The sequence below is a fragment of the Nannobrachium achirus genome, assembly GCF_963921795.1.
Source record: "Nannobrachium achirus genome assembly, chromosome: 5".
NCBI lineage: Eukaryota > Metazoa > Chordata > Actinopteri > Myctophiformes > Myctophidae > Nannobrachium > Nannobrachium achirus.
The window spans coordinates 36,762,399-36,776,539 of NC_137814.1; the positions used below are offsets into that span (position 1 = coordinate 36,762,399).

Consider the following 14,141-nt stretch of genomic DNA (forward strand, 5'->3'; position numbering starts at 1 on the left):
GTCTGTCAAACTAATGTGGGCCAAGCAAGGGTTTATTTATGGTAAGTTTGGGTCAGCAGAAATCAAATACTTTGTGGCTCTCTCACTGGCTTGGTAAGTTGTGTTTTGTGGATGCCTTTTCTTTTCTTTTTTTAACAAAGCATTCTCGGGTGCACTGCTGTGGTTATAGGTGGAGAGGTAAAGCAGCCAGAGAACGGGGAAGGGGGTCAGCCCGGCCTGCCCCCCGAGGCTGCTGCAGAGGGGGACCTCCACGAGCTGTGGGAGGCCTCGGCTAAGAAACGCCGCATGAGCCGAGAGCCTACCCTCGACTCCATCTCGGAACTGCCTGAGGAAAATGGCAAAGGAGGCCACGGTAAAGCGGAAGAGGAGGTCAAGCAGGATAAGGAAGCGCTGGAGAAAGTGGAAACAAAGCCGCTGGAGAAGGAGGAGGAGGAGAAGGCAAAGGCCGGCTCTGAGGATGAGTCACTTTCAGGTGGTTTTAATCTGGTGTCGTACCTGAAGAAGAGCAGCAAGTCTGCTCACATCACAGGCGAGCAGACGGAGACTCTGGCCACTGAGAGGTTCTATGCACAGTTCCAAATGTCTGAGCAGACTGTGGTGAAAACTGCCACAGTGCTGCAGACAGAGGTGACACAGGCCACTAGCGAGGACATCAGCATCATGGAGATCAGTAATGAGGATGAGCCTGAGCTCACAGATGCCGCCATCAAGATCCAAGCGGCCTTCAAGGGCTACAAAGCCCGCAGGGACATGCGACCTGTCTTCAAGGATACCTTCAAGGACCAGAGCAAAGAACCCGGCGGAACCATTCATCTGGAATGTGTGGCGGAGGGCAAACCCGACAAGGTGCGCTGGCTGAAGGACGGGGAGCCCCTGGCAGACGGCAAGCACCATCACATCGACATTTACAACGATGGTACCTGTACCCTGGTCATCACGGCCGTCACTACCAGGGACACGGGTGTCTACACCTGCGAGGTCACCAACAAATTCGGGGTCACCAGTCACAACGCTAAGGTGACGGTGGGGGCCGAGAGAGAGTCGTCCGCCCGGCGCCCACTGACGGTTGGCTACAGTGCAGACAGTGAGGCCGAGAGCTCCTCTGGCAGCGAGATGGACGAGTCACTGAGGCGCGCCAGCAGACGGCTCCGTCGCCTCCTGCGCTCCAGCCTCCCTCCGGATGTGGAGGAGGAGCCCTTTCTCAGCGCAGAAGAGGGCGACCTGCGCTCGCCAGACCCCCAGTCATACCGTGAGGACGAGGGCTACATCTACATTCGCTTTGACACGCGGGCAGAAGCTGAGGTGGCCGCGCTGCGGTTCCAGGCTATGTTCACAGCCCAGGGGGTCCCCGTGGAGACGACCATCCTGGAGGCGGGGCCTGTGAAAGCAGAGCTGCGTATTATGAAGATGGGGTACACACAAGATGGCACACAAACCCCTACGCAGGATAGGCAGATGCCTGGGTTTATGACTGGAGCAGCTGGTAGGAAAGCACTAAGAGTATCCATCTACCCTCCTTTAATATATTGGCTACTATAACATTTCATTCATCCTCGGAATTAACCAATGAACCTTTGTAACCTTCTCTCTTGGCAATATTTGCCACTTTGGAAGAAATAATCCTTCATCCTTAATCTTCTGCTTTTTCGCTTTTTAATAATCATTGATTCAACTAAATCTTGGTATTTGTTAAATGTACTGTTTTCCACTGTGTTTTCGTCTTCTCTGTTGTTAACTTTGTGTGTTTGCTACATTTGAATGCTGTGGTTTCTCCATCTTTACTTCTCAAGGTTTTTGCTAATTGCTACCCATTTCCACCCACTTCTATCTAATAACTCTATCCAATCTCTCTTCTGGTCTATTTGCATGCCTTCGAAATGTACTATTCTTTGTGCTAAGTATTGTTATTATTGATGTCATTTAAGGACAACATGGACAAAAACTGAAGGGATATCTCACCCTGTTTCATAGAAGACAATTTGGAGTGAACATGGATCATTTTCAAACCTGTTTCGGCGAATCTAACTACTTTTTGTTCTTGTCATCCAGCTGCGCCAGTCTTCTTGACGGAGCTGCAGAACCAAGACGTCCCCGACGGCTACCCAGTCAGCTTCGACTGTGTGGTGATCGGCAAACCCTCCCCTGCTGTGCGCTGGTACAAGGACGGTAAGCTGCTGGAGGAGAATGACCACTACATGATCAATGAGGACCAGGAGGGCTGCCACCAGCTCATCATCACTAATGTGCTACCCACTGACATGGGCGTCTACCGCTGCACGGCCGAGAACAGCAGTGGCATCACCGCCACCAAGGCTGAACTCAGAGTTGACAGTGAGTGCACATACTGCATATGCATTTGTACATAATACACATAATGTGCACATTTAAAGGATCACACCGGTGGCTGTAGCCCATTGACTACGACTCAATGCAGTAATTGACGTTACTGCACCGACCATTTAACAAAGCATGCCCTGGTTTATGTGATTTACGAGGAAGCCACTGGATTCCATTAATTTCAGTCAAAGTTATTATTGTTGTGTTGAATGTGTTATAATGCAATTTAAAGCACAGATTGATTTGAACATTCGAAACGAAAATAGTCCCTTGTGAATCTTTCCATGACTTATTGCACATAGGCAAACAGTTACCCAATTATTCCGTTTAGTCATATTTTAATTAAATAAAGGAAGATATTTAGTTACAAAATATTGCGCCGTGAATAGACATCAATAGAAATTGACATTGATCATGACAATGACATTGAAGCCGGTATGGTCCTTTAAATATTCAGGTATTTGGTGGCTTTAGAAATATAACACTAATACATCTATCACTCACAGTGTCCTGCAGCTCAGATTATGACACTGCAGCCGATGCCACTGAGACCTCCTCTTTCGTCAGTGCCAAGGACTATGCATCCAGGTGAGTTTATTACTCTGTTTATTACAGCGTTGATAGTTTTTTTTTTTTAGAGATAGAAAATACCTAAATGAATATGAGTAAATACTGAGTGCTGCGCTGCTCTTCTCTCCTGAAGCAGGGAGACGGAGGCCTTCGAGTCTGTAGCCGAAGATGAACAGCTCCCCCAAGTGGTGGATGAGCTCCACGACATGCATGTCTGCCCAGGCTCTCCCATTGCTAAGATGCAGCTCAGAGTAAAGGGTAGGTTAATGAGTTATATTCATCATCTCCTTGTCAAAATATGACATCATGCAATTGCTCCTCACTAATGCACGTTCATTTTCATCTACTCACCCTGCGTCTCATTGATGGGCTTTGGACAGTTCAGAAAGCTGCCCTACAATGACATCATCAATGGGTTTTCCAAACTATTAGCTACTACAGACTTTCTCTTGAAAGTTAGCATGCTGAAATAGAAGCCATTGTTCTTGCATTCATTTAAAAAATACAATTTGACAGCAGCCCTCCTCTGAGACACAGAACGATCGTATAATGAGCATTAGTGAGGATCAATACGAAGCCCTATTAGAGCATATGTTTTCATTATTACTGTCCTTTCTCCCTCAGGTTTCCCCAGACCCAGGGTGTACTGGTTCAAGGATGGCCAACCTCTGCGAGCCTCAAAAAGAATCCAGGTGCTGGTGGAGAGAGGGGATGTTCACGCTCTGGAGATTCTGGAGGTGAAGAGAGAGGACATGGGAGAGTACTCTGCTTACATCAGTAATGCAGCTGGTTCTGCATACTCCTCTGCCAGACTGATGGTTCTAGGTATGACTGAATCACACTTCAGAACACAATTACAACCACTAGCATGTGGTGTTTTACATACATGTTTTGGTGAAAAGTTAAAAATTGCTAACTCCCTTTCACAACAGCTCCAGGGGAGAGAATGCCTGCAGATTTGGCAAAGAAAGGTATGTTACTTAATAATTACATCTTAATTGCTTGTTTATACTGTTGTAGGTTCTATGGTAGACACGTGGTGGCATATAATGACACAGCATTCTGTTTACAGACAGCAAGGAGCCCCTGGTGCCCCCTCGCTTCCTGGAGAGGTTCAGCAATCGGAAAGTGAAACAAGGCACCAGCATCACTCTGTCTGTCAAAGTGGAAGGTTTGTTCTCTATGCGGTTTGATGTATTCCCCAGGCAGAGCCTGTGCTGATTTGCTAAGCTAAGATAAGCTCCATGGGTACATGAGGAATGGAGAGGGAAAAAAAGAGTCTTGCCTGCAGTAAGCATTTCCACTTCAGAAGCTCCAGCCTTGTTAATATTTTAATCCCTGAATCCTCTGCGGTGCCTCCGGCTTGGCCGAGTGTTCCAACAAGCACAATTGGCCATGCTTGAGGGGGTGGGGGGAGACAGGACATGAGGGTGGGGAGGGCGATCTCTGTCGCTACACTATAGCGACACCTACAGGTTGTAGCCTGTTCAGTGGGGAGTGGAACTCGGAGGAATAGTGTGTGTACCCCAACATGTGCAACATTACATCCTCCAGGTGAAACTCCTTATTGTCAGGTGAAAAGAAGCGGCCTTCCTTGACATCACATGTATCAGAGCATTCAGAGGAGACATGTGGTTGACTGTCCTCTGCCTAGTACTGTCTGTAGGAGGTAGCAGTGACAGGGGCCTAGTACACAAGGAATCTAAATCTAAAGTGGGAGAAAAGAAAAGGGAATTATTTGAATCCCAGAATTATTATCCAGAACGGACCCCAGTGATGATTTGCTTTTTTCCCTTAGTTGTTATGATGGGCTCCATACCGTACATTATGACACCATAGTTCTTGTGAAACATGAAATAACCTTACAAATCCCACACTTCCCATCTGTATTTTCCTAGGATCTCCTACTCCCATGGTGGCTTGGCTAAAGGAAGAGTCAGTGGAAGATGTCTTGTGGATCAAACCTGACACGAAAGGGTATAAAATAGCCGGCTCTGGGCGCCAGCACAGCCTGATCCTGATGGACGTTGGCACAGAATATACTGGCACCTACATCTGTATTGCCACAAACAGAGCAGGCCAATCTGTCTGCACTTCCCGGCTGGAAGTGGACGATGGTGAGGATCAGGAAGCCCAAATAAACGTTAAAGAAGATATGAAAGTGATTGATTGCTAACTTGTTCTCTTGTTTCACCAGCATTGCAACAAAAGCAAGAGACCAAAGTTCCAGAGTAAGTGTCTACGTTTTCCAATTCAAGTAAATATTTATATAGTAAATTATATAGAATAGATAGACATTGTAAAAGTATGTTATCATATTAAAACCTTTCATTCGACTTTAGGGTAATTACAGTCAGTCCTCCAGAGGATGAGGCTAACAGAGAAAAGGGTAAGACAAACTATTACCACTCCGTTTCAGCAGCGAGGAGTGAATTCAAGGCAGGTTATTGTAAAAGGTTCACGCCCCTCGTGGCTTGGGAGCTTTTGGCTCGTTAAGACGACGGAGGTGCACTGTCACGCAGACTTGATCCACGTGAGACACCGCAGAGGGAGCTAAAGCGAGCGAGTCGCTGTGTTCATGTTGTGTGTTGCGTCCGCTTGAGGCGACTCAGCACCGTCCGAGTTACATCCCGATAGGGACAGAATCGTAAATCCCTCCCCCCCCCCGCGGTCCGAAGGGTGCGTAACCAAAAGCTCCCAATCCGCGAGGGGCGTGAACCTTTTACAATAACTCGCCTCGAATTCACTCCTCGCGATTCAGCATCATTTGTTATTCTATTATACAGAATTGATGACATGATGTGTTATCTCTCCACTCAGAGGGGAAAAGGCCCTATCTAGGTGAGGTTGGTTCAGAGGAATTCCTCAAGAAGCTTACCAGCCAGATCACTGAAATGGTTTCTGCAAAGTTCTCTCAAGGTGAGTTCCATTACTGTCATTAGACATTGGAGTTTTTTTTTTTACAGCATGTTCACATCAAAATACATTGTGTATTCATTGTCTACATTATTATGTATTCGGAGAACCGAAGAAGAACAGCAGTGGAATACAACAAATTACAGTACATATTTCCTGAACAGTAGTCAGTATCTACCATCAGCTTTACACCCTGGGAAAAGGTGGAATATGTGCCAATGTGCTGGGTAGTTTTGCTGTGCTTGAGGAAATGAACATCACCCTAGCTTCTCTAACTTTGTTAGAGAACCGTTTGCAGTAATGTTCTTGATCACATTCCATGAACAAAACCATGGGGTGCTTAACATTGTGATGTTTCAGTCATAGAGGAACCTTCTCCAAACATAAGTATACATTTAAAATCCAGACACATTCAGTATATACACTACACCTTGTACCTTGGCCGATTTCAAACATTTGGGGTGGAGATTCGTCTTTGGCCTACTGGGAGTGTGAGTGCAAAGTTTCACACCAATCAGTCCAGAGGTGTCCGAGACAGACACACTCACAGAGCTAAAACATAAATCCCTGATAGAAAATGTACATAAATATACATTTATATTTATTATAAATGTTATATGCTGTATATATTTATATATTACATATATATCTTATAATATATAATATATACAGTATAATTGTCACTATTTAACAAAATCCAAAAAACCTTGAATGGGATGTGGAAATGAAGAGCGGGAAAACAAAAAAAACAACGTATTGTTTTAAAAAAAATGTATTCCTTAGTCTTAGTGTTTTTTAATCTTTGTTTTTAAAGTTGTTTATTTTATTTTTGCCCCATGTAAAGCGTCTTAAGTGCTATATAAATTTGAGATATTATTATTATTATTAAAAACTACAAACAAAATAAAAACTTATGTTCATTCATTGCCAAACAGTATAGTTTGGTTTTAGTGCCAATCAATGGCATAGGCTTCATTTAAAGCACATACAGTTTATGATTCTATTGCATATAGACTAAATGCTACTGCCAAAATATTATGCTATATATGCTATGTTATGATAAATTATTAATCATCATATCCATACTGTACATCATATACTGTACATCATGATACACACATTGTGAGACAATTGGTCAGCTATAACGCTAGGGAAACCGCATTTTGCAAACAATACTGCAGGCTGCCATAAGTGGCTGTGGCAGAAGAACTGACCAGTTTGTATTCAAATGTTGGATACATTGTTTCTGTCCATTGTATTTGTTTTGTGTTGCATTTAGAGAACAGGTTTGGTGGCAATTCAGTGAATTCAAATACCTAATTCAAGAATTTTGTCACTGTCCTAACGCTGAACATCTGAATGCATTAACTCTGCAATTCTTGAATTGGAATTCACTTCTAATTGACAGTAGAATTGACAACAAACCTGAGAGAAATAAATATTTCTCTTCCTTACAGTGTCTGTTTTTGAGTGTGTATACTGTACTGTGTGTGTATGTCCTACACACATCTCCTTCCTTCCCCAGACAATGACATACATCATCATTCCACTTTTCTAACGTTTCATACACATCAGTTCGTCAGTACAACCATTCAAATGCTCACCCAGTCATTGGTTTGTTATTCAGACAGCGAACAGAATCATCAAGTGCTCCAGTGGATGAAATCATGGCCCAAAGCGTCCAGTATGTATCACCAGTTCATCAACCTTTACAGTAGACATACATTCTTTCCACAAGGAGTGCTGCTCATGACTTGTCGATTTAGTTTTCTTGCACTGTACAACTAGCACAATGGTGAGATGTTTATATTTCCTCTATTGTTGGACAAGCTAGTCCAGACGAGGACTTGTGGAAATAATTTTGTCTTACATTCTCAACATAAACAAGAGTCAAGACCCATATACTATAGTGCACTTCAAAGACAAGCAAAGTCATCATCAATAATGTAAGAAAAGTGTGTTCTGTGGTGATAAGACCTGTCACTGCAGTTTGATGCTTTGCTATACAACACTGCATATGCTGATGACATTTATACATGGTTCAAACATCTCTGTACTGTCCCTCTTAGTGTTGTCTGTGTTCTATATCTTTGTGATGCATTATTCCGTTTTTGCTGTCTTGTCAGAATTTTCATGGATTTCATTTAGTGATTATGTCGTCTTGGCAGTCGATGGCTTGAGTGCACGTCCACACATACGTAGATATTACTGAATAGAGATTAAATGGTTATGGTGTTACCTATATGCATTCAATTGTGATACTAACAAAACCATAACACCATAGTGTAGCAGATGTATATGTTTTCCTGTTTTCCTCTGATTGCCACCCACTCTCTCCTCAGCCACGCTGCGAGTCCCCGGAGCTGACAGTGATGACGAGACCAAGACCCCCTCCGCGTCCCCTCACCACGGGCGCTCTCGCCCTCCCTCCCTCATCGCGGACTCATCGTCTGAGTCTGACGAGGGCGAAGCCAGGGGAGAGGTGAGACGTGGCCCGGTCACATTTCACACACTGGACATTTTGCTCTTATGTCATACTCTGACATACTGTATGAAGTGACAGCAAAATGGCAGCCGTGTGAATACGCTCTATTCAAACTTTCATTCTACATACTGTACTTGATTTTATGGCTTGATTGTTGTGCAGTTATATTCTGTATTTATATACCGTAATTGCTGGACTATAAGCCGCACCTGAATATAAGCCACAGGTGTCCTTCCTGCTTCCCGCTAGAGCGCCCCTGGTGCCCGTTAGCTGTAAAAAAAAAATCTCTATATAAATCATTGTTAAAGACCATTGTAAAACTAACTAACTGGCCATTAGCTGTAAAAATCTATATATAAGCCGAAGGGTTAAAAACATGGGAATGGACACCTGACAGTGTGGTTATTTGGTATTACATTGTGGATATTTTACTGTATTGACATTAATCAATTCATGACAAATGCGTTTCTATAAAACAAAATGGTTCTTTATGAAACTTTTGGCTAGGCATACAGTATGCAGTAGAAAGTGTTTGGGCATTTGCTTTTTATATTTACAATCATATGTTTCTATATAAATTTATTTTAGGGCCATGTATGAAGCCAGCTTTAAAAACTGTTTTTAAATTTCATATAGAGCATTTATTGTTAAATGGATAGAATATGCAAATATTGAATATGAGAATACAATAGCATTTTGTGTCCCTATCTTCGTCTTACTATGAATAGCAAAAGTATAAGCAATCTTAGAACAAATAGCAAAAATAGTACGCAATCTTACAACGAATAGCAAAAATAGCCGACCTACATTCTCACGCATGTTGTGTGTTGTTGGAAAATATTAGTATTTTACTTTTTTTTATAAATATTTGAATATTTGGAACTATTTAAGATTTTCGTCCAAAATGACTTACCCAAAATAGGGACGCCATGTTGAATGTAGTTAACCTGGAATGTTGGATGTGTTTACAGATGTTTGACATCTATGTTGCTACTGCTGACTACAACCCCACCATGGCCAGCAAAGAAGCCATCTCTCTGAAGGAGGGCCAGTATGTTGAAGTGCTGGACTCAGCCAATTCACTTAGATGGCTGGTCCGTACGAAACCCACCAAAACCACGCCGTCTCGCCAGGGCTGGGTTTCACCTGCCTACCTAGACAAGAAACTCAAAGTAAGTCTTCAGACTATAATATAACAGGAACCATATTAAATATCGATATTTTCTATGACCATTTTCACAAGCCGGACATTTTGCTCTTACAGGACCACATAGACGGGTTTCTTGTTTACAAACATTGAGACTAAATGCACAGCTGACTGTATCATGTAATCAATTCCGTCCAATCCCCAAACCTGTTGTTTTGGGGAGCGCTGGTTTCATTGGCTAATTTTGGTACGGACCCTGCGCACACATCTAGTTTTATCAGTGTAACGTGGACCAGAAACCCATCTATACAACACTGTATAAATCAGGCGTATGGCCTAAGAGCAAAATGACGGCTGTGAGGATATGGTCGATTGTCCTCAACTTGCTTTGTTTAAGTCAGAAGTTTGAAATGTAATGGTGAAATTGATATTTGGCTTCACTGCTCTATTGTTCCAGCTGTATGCTGATGCAGGTGACCTTCCAGAGACGTGTGTGGAGGAGGTCTCTGAGGGGGAGTACAAGAGGAAACTACTGTAAGCACTAACACAAACACCTGGGCTGTCATGATCATGAAATGTAACTTGACAATTGTCATACAAATAATTGCAATTAACGATTTAATTGTGTTTTTGTAAATACAAATGTCCTTTTAGTCGTTGCACAGGGCAGATAAAACAAATGACTTCAATATACAAAGAAATGACTGACAATGACCAGAACCAATAATCAAAATAAATAATGGATGGACAAAATAGGTTATATTTCTAAACATCTACAAGCTCACAGCACGGCGCATCACTTTTAGATCTGATATTTGGAAACGATTATGGTGATTATGCTAAATAAATTGCGATCATGTCAAATAATTGCGATCAGACGATTATTATGTAATAATTGTGACAGGCATAGGTATAAGCCACCAGGGGTGTCTCACCAAATTCTGGGCCCTGGGTACAAGGATCCACTCACATTTTGTGCTTTAACTATTGAAAAATAGCAGATATAAAAGCTCAAAGAGCTTGTAGATCTGCTATTTTAGAAAGATTGTGAAAATTATTTTTTGAAAAAACTATGTTTCTGTAAGTGGTGCTCAAAATTTTTCATGTGAAGGACCCCCAAAATGATATGTATTTGGCCACGGACCCCCATCTCAAAATATTTAGTTCCAGGGACCCCCCAGAAGCAAAATTTTAGTTACAAAAATACATATATTCAAAGATTTTCACAACTTTTCAAAAATATCAGATCTATAAGCTCACAGCACGGCACTCCGTGTTTTTCAATAGCTAAAGTAAAAAATAATCAAGGCCCCTCCAACTTGGGCCCTGGTAACTCAGTCTCAGTCCCACTTTTCCCCCCCTTGTGACGCCCCTGTAAGCCACCATGCTTGATGGATCTCCTCTCTTGTCTCTAGTCAAATGATTCAGGAGTTGATAACTACCGAAGCAGAGTTCATCAAAGAGTTGGATTTCGTCACTAAGCACCACCTGAATCATGTGGAACGTCCTGACACTCCCGCTGATGTCACCAGCCAGAAGGAGGCCATATTCCGGAACATTCGTGACATCAAAGCCTTCCATAGCGAGTGAGTCGGCAACTCATCGCCTGCCTGGTTGTTACTTACATGTTCTGACATTCTAGTCAGCAAATGTATTTTCAATACAATATTTTGGAAAATGTGTATCCTGTTCATTAAAGGGGCCACACCATATATTTAAACATATATATTTTATATAAATATTGGTCCATAATACGGTTTTATACAGGTTTTAGCCTAAACAACCACTCGGATATTGAAATGTCATGTTCTGTCTGTCTCTAATTCCAAGCCGTTTCAGATGCAATACCAAAATGCCCATTGTTGGCAACGGGGCGCTGTCTTTGAACTAAAATTGGAACGATACAATGTATCGTTCCAATTTTAGCATGGCACCATGCTAATCTTCCCTGTATTGTTCCAATTTTAGCCACTTTACCCCGCCCACCCCACAATAGTCTCAATAGAATCCACCCCAAAAGTACCGCCCCCTTCTCTTCAGTTGCCAGGAAACTGAAGTGGAGGGGCGGTACTAAATGAAATGGGCCCTGGAAAACCAAGGCGTAGAGTTAATGAATTGTATTTTTGGGGGGTGGAAAAATACTCTGGGAATAATAGAATACATGAAAAAATAGACATTTTCAAATTTTATGGTGTGGCCCCTTTAAACAGGTCAATTGAAATGTAACTAGAAGCAGTGCTCTTCCGAGCACAGGTCTCCACCAGGTCGTGCATCCTGGTGGTGCTACTGTATAATAGGCCAATGTAAAAAGGGTGGCATATGTTCTTCACCTTAGACCTTTCATGGCAATCGGACGCTGCATGCATGATTTGAAGTGTTCCAAAAATGTATTTTGCTAAAGTCTACCTGCTGGTGGCGCTATAACAGGCCAATGTGAAAAGGGTAGCATTTGTTCCTTGACATAGTGGGAATATGTGTGGCAAATTTCACAGTAATTGCAAGCTGCGTTGATGATTTGAGGCATTTTGTTCAAAAACGGAGCAATCCTGCAAACTTTGGAAGCCAATATTAGCCAATTAGGATGGAATATGAAATATCAGACGGATCGGACTTGAGCACATGACTATAGAGATACTGTGTACCGATTTGCATGATTTTTGGATAAAATCTCAAGGAATAATAGGAGAAATTGTGTTTTACATAAGTCGGCCTCCTGGTGGCGCTATAAAAGGCTGATGTGAAAAATGCAGGGAAAGGGTTTTCCTTGGCCTCTAGGGAGTGCGCTTACAAAGTTTGAAACTGATCGGTGGAGTTATAGGTAAAACCACAAATCGGCCTGTTATAGCACCACCATGAGGCTGATTTCAAAAATTTGAAGTGGCATTTCTTCCTTGACCTAGTGGGAACGTGTGTGCGCGATTTCATGATAATTGCACTTTGCGTTTGTGATTTGAGGCATTTTGTTCAAAACGACTCAATCCTACAAACTTTGGAAGCCAATCTTAGCCAATCAGGATGGAATATGCAAAATCGGACAGATCCGTGTCGATCACATGACTGTCGAGATACTGCCTACCAATTTGTAGGATTTTTGGACAAAATCTGTAAGAGTAGTGCACAGAAATGTGTTTTGCGAACATCGGCCACTAGGTGGCGCTAGAAAAGGCCCATTTGAAAGATTTAGAGCAGAGGTTCTAGATTGGCATCCAGGGAATGTGTGTGCTCACTTTGGCAGCGACCGGGCCAACGGCGACTGAGATTAGGTGCACACAAACTGCGAGGACACACGGACGCACGGACGGACGGACGGACGCACGCACGCACGCACGGACACATGGACGGACGAAGGGGAAAACATACTCTCCCCCATGCCTTCGGCTGGTGGAGACAATAAACCAAAAAAAGGAACAACCACAATTTACTGTGCCACTATTTCCTGTAGGTTGTTCCTCCCCAAGCTGAAGGAGTGCGACACAGATGATGACATAGCCATGCGCTTCCTGAGGAACAAGGAGGGCTTTGAGAGGTACCTCCAGTATCTCGTAGGTCAGGGTCAGGCTGAGTCTTCTGTCAGCGAGAAGGCTATCCATCGCTTCTTCAAGGTGAGACTGCTCTCCTCACGGACTCTCATAACGTTGTTACATTATTGTGAACAACACAGTCATAACATGATTTAACCATCACTGCCTGAATTTAAGCATATTCTCCCCATCAGGAGTACACTGAGAAAGTGCAGGCCGATGCAGATACTTCCGATCCTGCTGTTCTTAGCGTCAATGGATATATCCAGAGACCGGTGGACAGAATTCAGAAGTACAAGGCTGTTCTCAAGGTGACGCATTTTTTGATACCGTACACATGCAATGAATTGACCAAAGTTTGAGTCTTTGCGTTACGAACAGGACATGCATTGCATTTCACAAAGCACAAAGCCTCTACATCATGAATAAGAAATGCTAGAGTGCAATAACTCTGGTACTATTCCCACCTCACCCACCTTTAGGAGATGATCAGGAACAAGGCGAGGAACGGTCAGAACTGCTGCCTGTTGGAGGAGGCCTACGCAATGGTGTCATCACTTCATCAGCGTTCAGACAACAGCCACCATGTCTCCCTGATTGAGAACTATCCTGCCACCCTGGAAGTGCTTGGAGAGCCTATCAGACAGGTGCGACCCACATATGAGGCAATAATGGTGATGATGTGATGTTGTTTATCCCCATCGACGGGGTCCCATTTAAAGGACAACTTTGTTTTTTTACAACAAGGGTTCATATTTTAGATTGTAATTAGAGAAAAGAAAAAGTGAGTGTTAAAATGTTTTCATTTGCTTTGTTCTATTATTTTATCGTGTTTACCTTGTTAAAATGTGGGGCATGCGTACAAGTTGCTAAATATGTCTTTTTAGACAACAGTTCCTCTATTGCTATTTACAGTAGCACTTCTAGCCCCCATAAGTCACATCAAACCATGAAAGGTTGCGTTGTATCTTGGGAATGGGCTTCTGCGTAAAATGACATACCGGTATTTAGCCACTTGTATGCATGCCCCCAACCACTGAAATAAGAATCTCTAAAACAATAGAAAGAAGTGAATGAAATCATTTTAACACTCATCTTTTATATTCTTTAATTACAATCTAAAATATGAACCCTTGTTGTAAAAAAACTAAAGTTGTCCTTTAAC

General features: G+C 42.8%; 1 protein-coding gene across 1 annotated transcript in view; it reads left to right on the forward strand.

Annotated features, from left to right (window-relative positions):
• obscnb (obscurin, cytoskeletal calmodulin and titin-interacting RhoGEF b) overlaps positions 1-14,141 on the forward strand; it is a gene marked incomplete at both ends in the record, with an annotated part of 88,086 nt that overhangs the window by 66,468 nt on the left and 7,477 nt on the right. The window contains 19 exons of the mRNA XM_080725756.1: positions 170-1,483; positions 2,050-2,331; positions 2,844-2,925; positions 3,044-3,165; positions 3,532-3,732; positions 3,840-3,878; positions 3,980-4,078; positions 4,806-5,024; positions 5,105-5,138; positions 5,250-5,296; positions 5,728-5,826; positions 7,451-7,507; positions 8,166-8,305; positions 9,280-9,480; positions 9,913-9,989; positions 10,871-11,041; positions 12,898-13,057; positions 13,171-13,287; positions 13,459-13,623. Of these exons, the coding sequence (XP_080581882.1) occupies positions 170-1,483; positions 2,050-2,331; positions 2,844-2,925; positions 3,044-3,165; positions 3,532-3,732; positions 3,840-3,878; positions 3,980-4,078; positions 4,806-5,024; positions 5,105-5,138; positions 5,250-5,296; positions 5,728-5,826; positions 7,451-7,507; positions 8,166-8,305; positions 9,280-9,480; positions 9,913-9,989; positions 10,871-11,041; positions 12,898-13,057; positions 13,171-13,287; positions 13,459-13,623 (3,626 nt within the window). The remainder of the gene's footprint in view (positions 1-169; positions 1,484-2,049; positions 2,332-2,843; positions 2,926-3,043; positions 3,166-3,531; positions 3,733-3,839; positions 3,879-3,979; positions 4,079-4,805; positions 5,025-5,104; positions 5,139-5,249; positions 5,297-5,727; positions 5,827-7,450; positions 7,508-8,165; positions 8,306-9,279; positions 9,481-9,912; positions 9,990-10,870; positions 11,042-12,897; positions 13,058-13,170; positions 13,288-13,458; positions 13,624-14,141) is intronic.